At 44.0% G+C, this 14410-nt stretch overlaps 1 protein-coding gene across 1 annotated transcript in view; it reads left to right on the forward strand.

Annotated features, from left to right (window-relative positions):
* The first annotated feature begins 6541 nt into the window (after positions 1-6541).
* Positions 6542-14410, forward strand: part of PELI2 (pellino E3 ubiquitin protein ligase family member 2) — a 168830-nt gene continuing 160961 nt past the window's right edge. The window contains exon 1 of the mRNA XM_003794400.3: positions 6542-6893. Within this exon, the coding sequence (XP_003794448.1) occupies positions 6817-6893 (77 nt within the window). The 5' untranslated portion in view covers positions 6542-6816. The remainder of the gene's footprint in view (positions 6894-14410) is intronic.

Genomic DNA, 14410 nt, shown 5'->3' on the forward strand with positions numbered 1-14410 from the left:
TAGATTCAATACTTCAATTGCACAGATCCAGGTGAGGTGGATTCTGCTTAAAAGCAATTTATATGACAAAAAAAATCTAAGATTTTTACTGTCTATGAGCTCAACCGTTTGGCTTTTAAAAATGTACTCACCCAACAGCTGCAGAGTACCTAGTCTAACAGCACACAAAACAATCTTCAGGATAAATTACGTTATGTCACAAAACAAGTCTTAACAAATTTAAGAAGAACTGAAATAGTACCAATTATCTCTTTGGACCACAGTGGAGTGGAACTAGAAATTGATAACAGAAAACAAATTGGAAAATTCACAAACATGTAAAAATTAACATGCTTTTGAACAATCAATGGATCAAGAAATCAAAAGGAAATTTGAAAATACTTTGAGACAAATGAAAATGAAAATACAACATAGCAAAACTTACCATATTTAGCAAATGCAGTACTAAGAGGGAAATTTACAGCAATAAATGTCTTCATCAAGAAAGAAGAAAGATCTCAAATAAGCAGCTTGCCTCTATACCCCAAGGAATTAAAAAAAATAACAAACTAAGGATGGAAATAATAAAATTAGAGCAGAAGTAAACAAAATATAGAAAAACAACATGAAAAACTGCTAGCTCACCCAATGCTCAATGGTGAAAAAGTGAAAGCTTTTCCTCTAAGGAATAAGGCCAGGATGCCCACTCTTGCTATTTCTACTTAATACATCACAGACATTTTAGTGAGAGCAATTAGATAAGAAAAGGAAATAAAAGGCATCTAAATGGGAAAGGAAGAAGTAAAATTATCTGCTTTTAGGTAACATGATCTTATATATAGCAAACCCTAAAGATTCCACAAAATCCTGTTATCACTAGTAGATGAATTCAGTTAAGTTGCAAGACACAAAGACCATCAGACAAAATTGTCTACATTTCTCTCTGCTAACAGCAAACAATCTGAAAAGGAAATCAATAAGAAAACCAAACTCAGTTATAACAGCATCAAAAAGAATAGAATAATTAGGAATGTACTCAATCAAGGGGTGAAAGTCTTGTGCAGTGAAAACCACAAAACCTTGCTGAAGAAAATTAAGAAACACAAATAAATGAAAAAAAATTCCATGCTTATGGATTGGAAGACATAATATTTTTAAAATGGACATACTAACCAAAGCTATAATCCAATCTAATTCCTATGAAAATTCTAAGGCATTTTTTACAGAAATAGAAAAAAATAAATTGTAAATTCATATTAAACCACAAAGGACCTCAAATAGCCAAAACAGTCTCCACAAAAAAGAACAAAGCTAGAGGCCTCACACTGATCTCAAAATATATTCAAAGCTATAATAATCAAAACAGCATGGTACTGGCATAAAAATAGACATACAGACCAAAGGAACAGAACAGAGAGCGTAGAAATGAACCCATTCATATATGGTCAATTGACTTTCAGCAAGGTGCCAAGAACACATAATAGTCTCTTCAACAAATGGTGCTGGGAAAACTGGATATCCATATACAAAAGGATGAAACTGGACTTACTTTATACCATATGCAAAAATTAACATAAGACCTTAAAGTGCAAAACTCTTGAGTAGAAAACACTGAGGAAAGTCTCCATGACATTGGTCTTAGCAATGATTTCTTGGATATGAAATCCAAAGCACAGGCACCAAAAGCAAAAATTGCCAAGTGGGACTACATAAACCTAAAAAGCTTCTGTACAGCAAAGGAAACAAGTGACAGAGAGAAAAGGAAACCTGAGGGATGAGAAAAAATATTTACAGAGTATATATGTGCTAAGGGTTAATGTCCAAAACATCGAAGGCCCTCCTACAATTTTACAGCAAAACAAGCAAGAATATAAATAATCTGATTACAAAATGGGCAAAGGCCTTAAAGAAATACTTCACCAAAGAAGTCATATAAACCACCGGCAGATATACCAAAAGATGCTCACTGTCTCTCATCATTAGGGGAATGCCAATCAAAAGCACAATGAGATATTACTTCACACCTGTTAGGATGGCCATGATAACAAAACAAAACAGAAAATAACTGTTGACAAGGGTGTGGGGACACTGGAACCCTTGCACACTGATGATGGTGATGTAAAATGATGCAGCTGCATCATTTGATGGAAACAATATGGAGATCCCTCAAAAAATTAAAAATAGAACTGACATATGATCTAGCAATTCTACTTCTAGGTATTTATCCAAAATAATTGAAATCAGGATATTGAAGACATATTTGTTCACTGCAGCATTGTTTATAATTGTCAGTCTAAATATCCACTAACTAATGAATGGATAAAGAAAATGTGGTATTCATGCTGAGTCTCACTACCATCACCAGTTGGCCAAGGGGGGTACCTCAGAGGTGATCGTAGTAATTTTCAGCAATAAGGTATGTAGCATTTTTTGTAGGATGAGTTCATGAACTTAATTGTCTTACCTTTATACATACAATGAAATATTATTCAGTCATAAAAAGAAGGAAATCCTCTCATATTCTAAAACATGGATAAATCTTGACACCATCATGCTATGTAGAGTAAGCTAGTCACGAAGGACAAATACTGCCTGATTCCTTTATTTATATAAGGTATCTAAAATAACCAAACTCATCAAAGCAGAGAGTAGAATGGTAGTTGCCAGGGGCTGAGGGGAGGGAGAAAAGGTGAGCTGCGGTTTCACTGGTATAAAGATTCAGTCATGCAAAATTAATAAGTTCTAGAGATGTGCTGTGGAACAATGTGCTTATAATTTATAAGAATGCACTGTACATTTAAAAATCTTTAAAAAGGGTAGATCTCATGTTATGTGTGGTAAAACACATAAATAAAATAAAATTAAGTTCACTTCACAATAGCAATCCTAGAAATGCAAATAAAATTTTTTGAACTGTCAAATTAGTAATAAGTTTAAAATGCTGGTGAGAATTCCCTGAGACAGGCTCTCACTTACTCTTACTTACTACTAGTTATAGCACAACGGTTGTGCTTACAATGTAATAATTTTACTTGTAGAAATATGTTTTCATGAAGAAATAACAAATGTAAATATGTTTTTATTTATAAGAGCAAAATTTAGGAATCTTCCAATTAGTCCATAAGAAGGGAAGGCTTGATAAATGTTGACACTTATGATGAAACAACAAAAATGTTTATGAAGTTGTAGTGAGAAGAGAAAACTGCTCTCTCTATATTATTAAGTATAAAAAGGCAGGATAATGAACTTTACAAAGGGCAATTACATATGGTATCAACACCATGTCAATAAAATTAAAAATAAAAAGGAAGGAAATAAACAAACAATGATAAATGGGATTGTTCTTGGGCAATGAGATTATGAACATTGTCAGACAAGATTTTTAAAAAATCTTTTTTCCATGTTTTCCAAAGAACTCAAATTACTCTTTCATTTAGAAGACAAATGACAAAAAGATACGGTTTAAAAGTTAAATATAATCTAAGTTTCCATGAGAAAGGTATATTGTGTACTGACTGTTGTTTGTCCAAACACATGGTTTTTGAAAGTGTCTATTTGCTCTTTACTCTTTGAACATACACAGGTATAGAATGTTAAGTGACTCAGAATTAGACTCTTCATTCTAGAAATACTGGAAGGTATTTGACTGATTTTATTTAATGTATGGGTAAAACAAATATAAACTTTTTCACTAAATCTTTTGATTCTAACATAAAAGTGGCAGACACAATGGGGGGAGAAATCAAGGGAAAACGTTACATTATTTACTTGTATAGTAAACATATGGTCTCTGTGGAATGCTATGGGGGTTCATCCTCCTCTGGAGAGTGATGGTGGAGGCATAAACGGAAGGTCATACAGGGAGGGGAAGGGTGGGTCTGCACTGCCCTGGCAACAGCGGCAGCCAAACCCACCCTGGCTTTCAGTGAGTTGGCAGATGGCATAGCCAGACTGTCCCACCAGCCTGGAGCTACTAAGTAAAACAATTACATTCAAGAGAAAATAAATCATGCTACAATCAGATTCTTAATATTAGCTAGGGATGGTGGGAGTCCAGGCAGGGAAAGGATCAGGTTGGCATCTTTAGGGCCACATGCCACTGACTCTCAGAGAAAATCAAGTTTACACTGCACCAGCCTCACCATTTGATTCTATTCAAGAAGTTCTTTTTACCTTTATTCACATCCCTCCCCCCCTTGAAATCAGAGAAAGCAAATTTGGGGACCTTGGGCACAGCCTAGAAAATAAGACATGGTTTTCATAGTCTCATGAGTTGCCAACAGTTAAAATCAGGAGATTTGGCATAATCAGGATCTGAGGCTTTAAAAAATTAAGTCTAACAAGAACGAGCTGTCATTGTCACATGGCAACAATCAGCTAGAGAGGAGTAGCAGATACCCCTTTACGTGGCACAGGGCCACCAATGTGCCTCAGTCCCCACACAGCCCATTTGCTCATGTGGATATCCAGTCCAGGCCCTGTATTATTCCTGACTCTGATCAATGGAATTGCTCTTACCAGAAGCTTTTAGCGCTCAGAGTGAAGCACAGAACTGATCTACTAGCCTTGAGCTACCTAGCATAAAAAGCCTCCACTGACATAAAAACTCATTCAAAGCAAGTCTTGTAAGCAACTCTAATATAAAGACAGACCCGTCTAAGCACTATGAACACACTCAAAGCTGTGCTGGGGGAGTACAGAGAGATCCGCCCCATTGGAGGTCGGGGTGCCATGGGCTATAGCTGGAATGGAGGGGTGTGGAAGATTGGGATATCCCACGGGAAACTCTCAACTTAGTGTTTGGAACTTAGTAGGAGGTTAATAAATATTTGTTTCCATCTTCCTAAGAGCAGATGCAGAGCACAGCAAGGAGCAAATGGAGCCAGAACAGTGTAATGCAATGCACAAAAGCACAGCATGTGAGAGAGGAGGAAAGAGGTAATTGTAGCCTAGAGAGCAGAAAGTGAGAGAATAGGTTTAGAGAAGCAGGGTGAGCCAGGAACTGTACCAAGGGAGGACTGCGCCACTGCAGCACGATACTGGTGGCTCTCTCAGAGTCACACATCTGTGTGTTACGGGCATCTAGCAGATGAAGAGAACAACACTCACACTTGTGAAGAGAATGAATTCAACCCTTTAGTGATGGATTGTTGGTTAAAACTATTACCAGATTTTGTTATATGAAAAATACAAAAAAATTCAATGTATGCGGAATAGCTGTATTAGTTGGAATACAGAATTTCTACAATGCGCTGAAATAAATGAACCGTCGATAAAATTTATTTTTGCTTGCCAATGGTGTGGCTTTATAGTTAATTGAGAATAATTTATTTCTAAAGCCTTAATTTAAAAAAAAGAATCAGTTACTTTGAAGTAAAATTCTGGGAAGCATTATGTCAGTAGGACAATAACTAGTCAGAGAATGCTGCACAGAGGGTGCTGGACAGCGGGAGGGAAGGCTGCAGACGCGATTATTTATTTTCCAGCCCTTTGGGTCATAGCCCACCAGTCGCTATTTATATATAGGTGCCTTTTGCAGTATTTACTTTTTTAAATATCTCACAGTTTTGACAGGCAGTGACCGGCAATAATAATTTAGAGTTTGTAGCATGTTATGAGCGCTTAATAAGTGTTAAAACAATAAAATGCTGTACGATGAAAACCAGTAGTCAGTAAAACTATTATGGTCTACGATATTTTAAAACCATGGTAGTAACTATTTCAAAATACATAAAAAGCAAAGACAGTGAACTAAAAATAAAGAAACACTTCTATTCACTAAAAAAAAATCCGCCCAGGTAATTTCCTCATAAATTCCTTGGGGGTTGAAAGAAGGCACTGGGAAAGCGGATACCATATGGATTGAAAAACAACTTTAAAAAACGTTTCTCAAAAGCCACGTGGAGCTCTACCGGTGACAAATCCCAGTAGCAGTATCGCGTCGGGGCGGAGTGCTCCAAGCGCCAGCACTCCCTCCGCCCCTGCACCAACTCGCTACATCTTCCAGCTTTGAAGGAATTGGCTGTGGTCGAGGAAGCATCAGTTGCATGTCGACACCTCTAGACTCGTCCCAGGACCCACTGACAGCTCTCACTCCCAGCGAGGAAATTACTTCCATTTAACCAAACCCGGGAAAGGTAGCCACACTTGGTGACCTTGGCCGCAGGCTTCCGGAATTTCCTGCGCAGTCTTCAACCGCCAGAGAACTCGCTGGCTAGGGCTGAAGACACCGCGCTCTAAGTTTGGGGAAGGAAGCCAGAAAAAAAAATAGAACTGCTCCTTTAAGAACTTCCTCTCCCTTTTACTCTATGTTTACATAACACCAGGCGGATCAGCCGCCCCGCCCCAAGGCTCCCCTAGAGTGGCGGCCAACAGCTCGGCTAACTAGAGAGGGGGCGCCGCGCTGGAGGGGGTTGGCGGGGCGGCTCCCACCTGCCTGTGCGCCGCGGGGCGCCCCCCCGTGCCCGCCCCTCCCTCCTCGCTGCCTCCCTCCCTCCCTCGCTTGTTCCCTCCCTCCTCACTCCCGTGGGGCTCCGGCGGCGGCGGCGGCTGCAAAGGCAGTGTGGCGACGGCGCTTGGCGCGAGCGGGTCCTACTGCCGGGTCCTATTTGTTGCTGGGTCTGGCTGGGGGCGGCCGCGGCGCGCGGAGCTCCGGGAGCCAGGCGGGGCAGCCGCGCAGCCACCACGGAGCAGCCGCGGGACTGGCCGCCCCGCGCCCCCTTCGCCGCCGTACCCTTCCCCGGCGCGCTTACCCCCTTCTCGGGATGGGATTGTAGCGGCGGCGCGGATTCGGCGGGGATCGCGGCGGAGGTGGCTGCGGCGGCCGAGCGGGGCTCCATGTTTTCCTCCGGCCAGGAGGAGCCCTGCGCTCTCAATAAGGAGCCGGTGAAATACGGAGAGCTGGTGGTTCTGGGGTGAGTGCCGGGGTCCCGGGCCCGGGGTGCGGGTAGGTGGCGGGCGGCCGCATCCCTTAGCCGGGCCGTTGGGGCGGCCCAGGCGCGCTCGGGGGACCAATGGCTCGTGGGGCGGCGGGAGGGCCGGGACACGGCCGGGGTTGTTGTCCCCATTAGCGCGCGCGCGGGGCGCTGCGGCGGGCGCCGGGCTGCGCTGTCTGTGTGGAGGACTCGGGAGGAAGTGGCGGCGCGGATCTGGGTGACCCTAGGGCGCAGCGCTCCGGCACCCGGTACGCGCCGCACCGGCGCGGGGTGAGGGGGGAGGGCAGGGGCTCGACTTCCCGCGCCGCGTCCGGCGGGCGCCCCTCCTCGGGAGGGCGGGCAGGGACCTGGGCGAGGCGCTGCCGAGACGGTTGCCTCGCGAGGTGGCTTCTCGTAGCCGAAAGACCGGTCGACCCCAGGCGCCCCCTGACCTCAAACCTCGAGCCCGGGGCCCGGAACTCCACGCGCGGCGCTGTGGGCTCGCGCCGCGGCGGGCCACGGGACCGATGGGCTGCGCTGACCGCCGCGCGGCCGCAGCCGGAAGGCAGTGAACTGTCTGTGACCCGGGCTGGCTGGCCGGCCCTCAGCTTCCCCCGCCTGGGGTGTCCTGGAGGGGAGGGCGGGCGTGCTGCACTGGGCCTGACACCCGGCGCGGGCCGCATCCCTGGGGCCCCCGGTGCCCGGCTGCGCAGATGCCCTCCCAGCCCTGGGGAGCTCGCCAGCCTCGCCCGCCTCGGCTCCCTCTCTGCTGGTGAAAACCACATTTGAAGATAGTAATTATCCGCAATCGTTAAACGGCAGCAATTAGAGACTTCATCTACTTCCTGAGTTTTCCTGTGACATTTCTATTGTTTACCCTTAATAAGCGGGGGGAGAGGCTTCCCGGGATTAGAGGGTGAAGTGGGCAGTGCGGGGGAGGGGGAAAGTGCTGGGAACTGGGGGAGGGAGCAGCTCGGGTTTAGTGTTGAAGGAGGATTTTTTCTGTCACTCCTGGGAACCCGCGCTTTTGTCCTCCCCTGTTGAAAGACTTAGAACCTAGCTGGTGTTGATGGGTGGGCTTAGCACTTGAGGAGGGATACGGAAGGACTCCGGGAGCTTGGCAGAACGTGTTTTGATAGAACCGAGTATCTTTAAGTAAGTGCCGACTTAAAAATAATGTTATGGAGTTTTCAGAGACGCTTCTAGACACAGTCTTACCCGAAGTTTCCTAATTCTCTTCACCTTGTTGCCCGTGTGTGAAGAGGGATATTTTGGAAATCGCCTCACTTGTTTGGCAGCCTTTGGCTCGCCAGCATCTTAATTGCATTTGAAGGACAATGTCAGAGTTCTCTGGAAAGAGGGAGGAATGACAGGAAAAAAGCCACACTTTATTTCTGTTTTGTGTAGCTTTGGCGCAACCTCATTTGTGGAGTTTGGTGTTGTTTGTGCGACTGGCTTCAGAGTATGTTTAACACTGTGAACTTGACACTGAGCTGCAACTTATGCCAGAACTTTATCTCATTATTTCCTTTTCAGGAAATCATTGTTGAGATGTTTCAGAAAACCAGTGTGTGAGTGGGCCTGGAGAGGTGTTGTGTTGAGAGCTGGAAGAGATTGTACCCTGCCTTGTCCTAGTATGGGGTTTCCTTCTCAGGAGGCTGTGGGAACGCACTGCCAGTTGGCACGTGTGCTGCTCTTGCTAAATGACACACTTGGCATTTACCTAATATTTTGAGCCAGATGCTCAGTAGTTATTGTTCACCTACTATGTGCAGCACTGTTTAGGCGCTGGAGATCCAGGAGAGAGCACATACTTCCATTTCCGGATGGAGCAGCATGCATACCCAGAAATGTGTAAACAAATGAAAAACAAATGGTAACTTCAGGTGTTGCCAAGTTCTAAACAGAAGTTGTTAAACCTAGAGTGACTGCTTTAGGTGGATATTGCTTTCTTTAGCTAGGACAGTGGTTTTCAACTTTCCTAATGCCGCAACCCTTTAATACAGTTTCTGTGGGTCGAGACCCACAGGTTGAGAACTGCTGAGCTAGGAGGTCAGGGAGGTTCACTCCAAGGAAGTGAAGTGTGAGTAGAGGATGCTTGTCTGGTTTTTGAATACTTGGATTGTAGCCTTTTTCTTTTTTTGAGGGTAGGTTTCCGACTTCTTAGCCTTATTGATCATATGGAGAGTGCAGGTGAAATGCTGGGTAGGTAGATTTTTAAAGAGATCCTTAAGGCTTGAGACAACTGCCTTCCCTCTTAAAAGAATAACATTTAAATAGAAATATCATCTTTGCTTGCCTCGTTCTCTGGGACATAAATATTTAAATAGAGAATTTCTAGTAGATAATTCTTATTGATGAAATTATTCCTGAGGTCAAAAAATGTCCAGTGTTGCATGTTGATGGAAGCTTTTGATTGTAAGGTATAACTTTTAAAAAAGGTGTGGACTGTTTTTTGGCTTTTTTGAATTTCTTAGCAAAACTTTACTTACTAGGAAATCCTGGAGAGTGGACTGAAGAGCTGTTGTCTATATTCATGCACACAATTCTACATCTTTTCATTTGTTACACAGTATTATTAAGAGAATGTCACAGTATTTTAGGGGACAGATTAGTGAATTTAATTCTTTCATGGTTCCCCCAGTTAATGTATCATAGACACAACTGTCTGCTGTGCTGAAGATAGAGAAAATGACTGGTGTCACCATTGAGTCTTTTTTGCTTTTAATTTCAAGCTTGGCTAACATTTTAAAGTTGGAGAATGTGCTCAGGGTTTGCAAGACAGGCAGTTCGGGATAGTGTGAAGGGCATGGATTTCATAGTCAGGGACCTGGATTTAAATCCTGTTCTCTTGTCTACTGGCTTTGTGATTTTGGTTTAGTTCTTCCCCTTCTCAATTCCGTAAGTATGGTTAGATTAGGTAGTCTTCAGGGCCTTTCCTGTCTGTGCTCTGTAATTCTCATTTTTGCACAAATGTGGAAAATGTATAGTTGAGTACCATATTCTGTGTACCCTGATATTTGTTGATATTGGGTATTCTTAAAGTGATGATGCTAAAATTCAAACAAGAACACATCTTGTGTCTTTATAGCAGAATAGACCAATGCTATGATTGCTTTTATGGAGTAGACAAGCACAAAACAGACTTTTAATGTTGTAATGATAGATATATATATATACACACACATAGATCTGACCTGTTGGTGCTGGGTTGTACCCAAGGGTATTCAAATAGAGTGTAAAACTTTCTCTTCCAAGTTTAAGAGAGGTTATTGCGTTTCTTACTTTGAAATTAAGGTAATTAGGCTGAAATGACCAGCATGAGGAGGAGATAATGTGATGGTGGAATTTAGGACTGTTCAGGGCCTAAGAATTCCTGGTATGTGTCCAGCCCTTGTATTTTTTTGGCTGGGGCCGGGTTTGAACCCACCACCTCTGGAATATGGGGTCAGCGCCCTACTCCTTGAGCCACAGGTACTGCCCCAGCCCTTTTATTATTTCCATGAAGAAACTGAGGCTCCAGGAAGAAAGGACATGGATTCAAGTTAATAGCTGACCTGGGCATTGTGTCCGCATATTAGGGCAGATTCCAGCTGTGCTGTCAGTTACTAGAAGCACCTTTTCTGGATTCAGTTTGAAATGTGTGGCTCTTTTGCTGACTAAGGGCCGATTATGATCTTTAGAAAGATGTTGCTTACTCTGTTTCTCTCACCTCAAAGTTGAATGGGTAATGCATTTTTCAAGGCTTTATTTTTCATTTGCTGCTTTGCAAAATCTATTTTGATTGGCTCTCTCAAGCAGGGGTCTCAACCTAGGGGCCATTGGGAAGTTCTTGAACTTGGATATGGAAATACCCCTTTATTTTCTTGATACTCAAACTGAAATTTAACTTTCCACTCAGTTATGTGTGCAGCCAACACAAAGACCTGTCAGCTAGATTTGCCGTTTAATGTATTAATTCAAGAGTATGTGTCTGATCCCATTAAGACTGTTTTGATAATTGAGTATAACGGATTGCATTTGTAATCCTTTGTATTTCATTTTATCTGTTCAAAAACATTTGTCTGAGAAGGGGTCAGTAGGCTTCACCAGACTGCCAAAGGGATTTTTGGCCTCAAAACCAGGTTAAGAATCTCTACAAATGCGGGCTGATCAATAAGGCTAAGAAATGAAGTATGTTAGTGGAAACTTATTAAGCTCTATAAATGAGGGTTGGTACCAGCCTTTTTCCATTTGGATGGTGCAGCATTCTGTTGGGGAAGACAAAGGTGGATCCCAGTTTCTCCATTATTTCTTTCGTTGCTGTATTTGTAACCTTGGTACTTTGCCTTGACTGCCCCTCCCTTTGGTAAGTAGTAATAAGAAACCTTCAAATACACTGACACTTTGATTTTTCCCTTTTTTCTTTTTAATTGAGACAGGGTCTCTCTTTGTTACCCTTGGTAGAGTACCATGGTATGATAGCTCACAGCAACCTCAAACTCTTGGGCTCAAGTGATTCTCTTGCCTCAGTCTCCCTAGTAGCTGGGATTACAGGCGCCTGCCAAACGCCTGGTTATTTATTAATTTTTTTGTTTAGCGAGCCAGGGCTGGGTTCGAGCCCACTACCCCCAGAGCATGTGGCCAGCACCCTAAGCACTGAGCTACCAGCGCCCAGCCACTTTTCTTTTTCTTATTCTCTCCTCTATTTTGGATCCAAAGACATCAAACACTGGTATCTTTTGTAGACTAAAAGGTCTTTGAACTCTTTTTTAAATTTCAGAAACTAGTATCTTTGCTGTCGGGACGCGTGTGGATGATCTCAAAAAACTCAGGTCTGCTGTATAGTTGGAGTGTCTAATTCTGGAGGCTGCTAAGGGCTATGATGATGCTGGCTTTGGGTTGCTATATTTTCCTTTACTAACTTTAGCCTTGTTTGGAGTATGTGGCTGTCTGTGTTGTTTTGTGGTTTCTAGTCTGGCTTTCTGAGATTTGTTTCACTCTTAAATACAACCAAGACTTGAAAGCTTTATGAGGATTTTTTATTTGTGAATGAATGTATTCATCATGCTATTAGTATTTAGGGATGCTTTGTACAAACAAAAATAAAACTAGCTTGATTCAGGTTTTAGCAAGTTCATCAAACATTTTGTCCAAAGATAAAATATTTACAAACAAAAGAACAAAAGAAAAAAATAACAGTTGCTATATTTGAGAGAGACCAGATAATCAGGTGGGAGCACTGGTTTGCCGGTTCTGTCTGCTTGTGGGTTGCAGTGTGGCCTCTCTGAAGTCAATGTGTGGGGCTTTTGAGTAGAGACAGCAGCAACTTGGTGGTTCTCATTTGTATGTGAGAAAAATAACTGTGAAAAGGAGTTTCTAACACCTTTTCAGTGTAATTAAAGGTTTCTCCAGGGGTATGTAGACGTCTATTTCATAAAAAGAAAAGGAAAAGTTAGAATAATTCAGTTATTTGTTCTTACTGACCTTATTATTACCTTTATTTCCTGGAAAACTAAATAATAAGAGTAGAAAGTGTTTCATATTTTTTAGCTTTGTCTAAATCATCTATTCTCCACCACCTGCTTAGCCACCTCACATGTGATGATCAGTCTTGAGGTGTGTGGCCAGTGATTACAAGGGATAAGTGTGGTCCTTTCAGGTGGTTCAGAGATGCCCTGTCAGTAACGCCATTTTTCACCCACTTGCATTCTGATATTTTTTCTCAAGTGGGAGAGAAGGGGGAAGAGTTTTGTCAGACAAAGCAGGCATTTATTCAGCAAACATTTATTTGATGGCTGTTCTTTCAGGCATGGGGAATATAGGTAGGATAGGGCAGACATGTCCCTACCTCTCTTGAATTGCTGTTTTATTCTTGTCACAGTGAACAACTATTACTGATACACAGTTCATTTATCTCCGAATGTTTGAGCACCTGCCTCGTGTTAGGAGCTATGGGCTGCCCTGAGGAAGGCGCAGGTGAACAAGACAACATGGGCCTTGCCGCCACAGAGCTGGCAGCCTTGTCCGCATTTGAGGAGGCTGCCACGGTGGGCATCCTGTGCCAGGACTGACGTGGCAGGGGACGAGTGTCCTAGGGAGAGGGTGCAGTGGATACTAAGACTGGAGGTGGGCGTGCACGGCTCCTTTGAGAGACCGAAAAGCTCCGTATGGATAGAAAAGAGCGGTTACATGAAATGTGAGTGCTGAGGTTAAACTATACGTTATTGGGAGAGTTTTGGACTTTATCCAAATGGCACAGGGAAGTTGAAGGTTTTCAGGTATGAGATGGGAGTGGAGAAAGCCCTCTAGTGGAGATGGAAGGAGAAATTGAGGCTGGAGCCACCACAGCAGAGTCGGGTATGAGCCAGAGGCAGCTCCTTGCTCCAAGTTCCTGGCCCCTGGCCCTCGGTCCTCTTAGCCCCAGTTGCATGTGACTCAGGAAGTATTGGCTGCGGACCAGTGCTGCTCCTGCCCTGGATACACCTGCCGCCCCACATGGGCTCAACCTTTCTGTGGGAGAGACTGGCCAGCAAGCAGGTAGATAGCTGGAATTTCAGAGAGTGCTGTGGGGGAAAACAAAGCACAGTAAAGGGGGAAGAAAGTGATTGTGTGGAGGGGGAGAGTCAGCAGGGCAATGCGCTGGGGGTGAGGTGGTGGGGACCCTTCGAGACAGAATAATCAGGAAAAGCTTGTGTGAGAAAACAACCCTGTGTCCTTTAAGGGCCTCTATCTTTTTCACTTTTTTTTTTTTGAGACAGAGCCTCAAGCTGTCCCCCTGGGCAGAGTGCCTTGGCATTACAGCTCACAGCAACCTCCAACTCCTGGGCTCAAGCAAGTCTCCTGCCTCCGCCTCCCAAGTAGCTGGGACCACAGGCGCCCGCCACAACGCCCGGCTATTTTTTGGTTGCAGCCATCATTGTTGTTTGGCGGGTCCGGGCTGGGGATTCGAACCCGCCACCTTAGGTGTACATGGCTGGCGCCTTAGCCGGTTGAGCTATAGGCGCCGAGCCCTTTTTCACTTTTTATTTGCTTTTTTCTGCCTAAGCCACCTTGAGTGGGTTCTGCTCTTGTAGCAAAAGAATTCTGAGTTAAGGAGGCAATCCTAGAACATAAGCAGTTTACCCAAGAGAAAACAGAGGTGTAAACAAGACAAAGATAAAGACAGCTATTTAATATCCCTAGACACAAACAGGGCTCGGTTCCCTTGCTGTTAGCCTGTGCCCAGAGTGGTGGTAGCGCCCTACCAGAGTTCAAAGACGAACCTTCCCTCCATGCTCCGTCAGGGATCCCCCAGCCCCAGTGGGTGCTCAGTGGGCACTCCCAGAGCTTCTTGAGTGAATGAGCTCAAGTGTTAGCACCTGCAGAAAGCCCGCCTTGGAGGGAAGCGGGCCATCTGTTCTGGGCCCGCCAGCTGCTCTGTGGCATTGCCGTGCGCCAGGGTGGCATTGAAAGGCTGTGGTCATTAATGCCTGCTAATGATGGTGGGAAACACTGGCATGCCAGCTCTCGGGTAACAGACCTAATAAATATGCATC

This window comes from Otolemur garnettii, unplaced genomic scaffold, assembly GCF_000181295.1.
Source record: "Otolemur garnettii isolate 467f Iridium unplaced genomic scaffold, OtoGar3 scaffold00081, whole genome shotgun sequence".
In the NCBI taxonomy this organism is placed as follows: domain Eukaryota; kingdom Metazoa; phylum Chordata; class Mammalia; order Primates; family Galagidae; genus Otolemur; species Otolemur garnettii.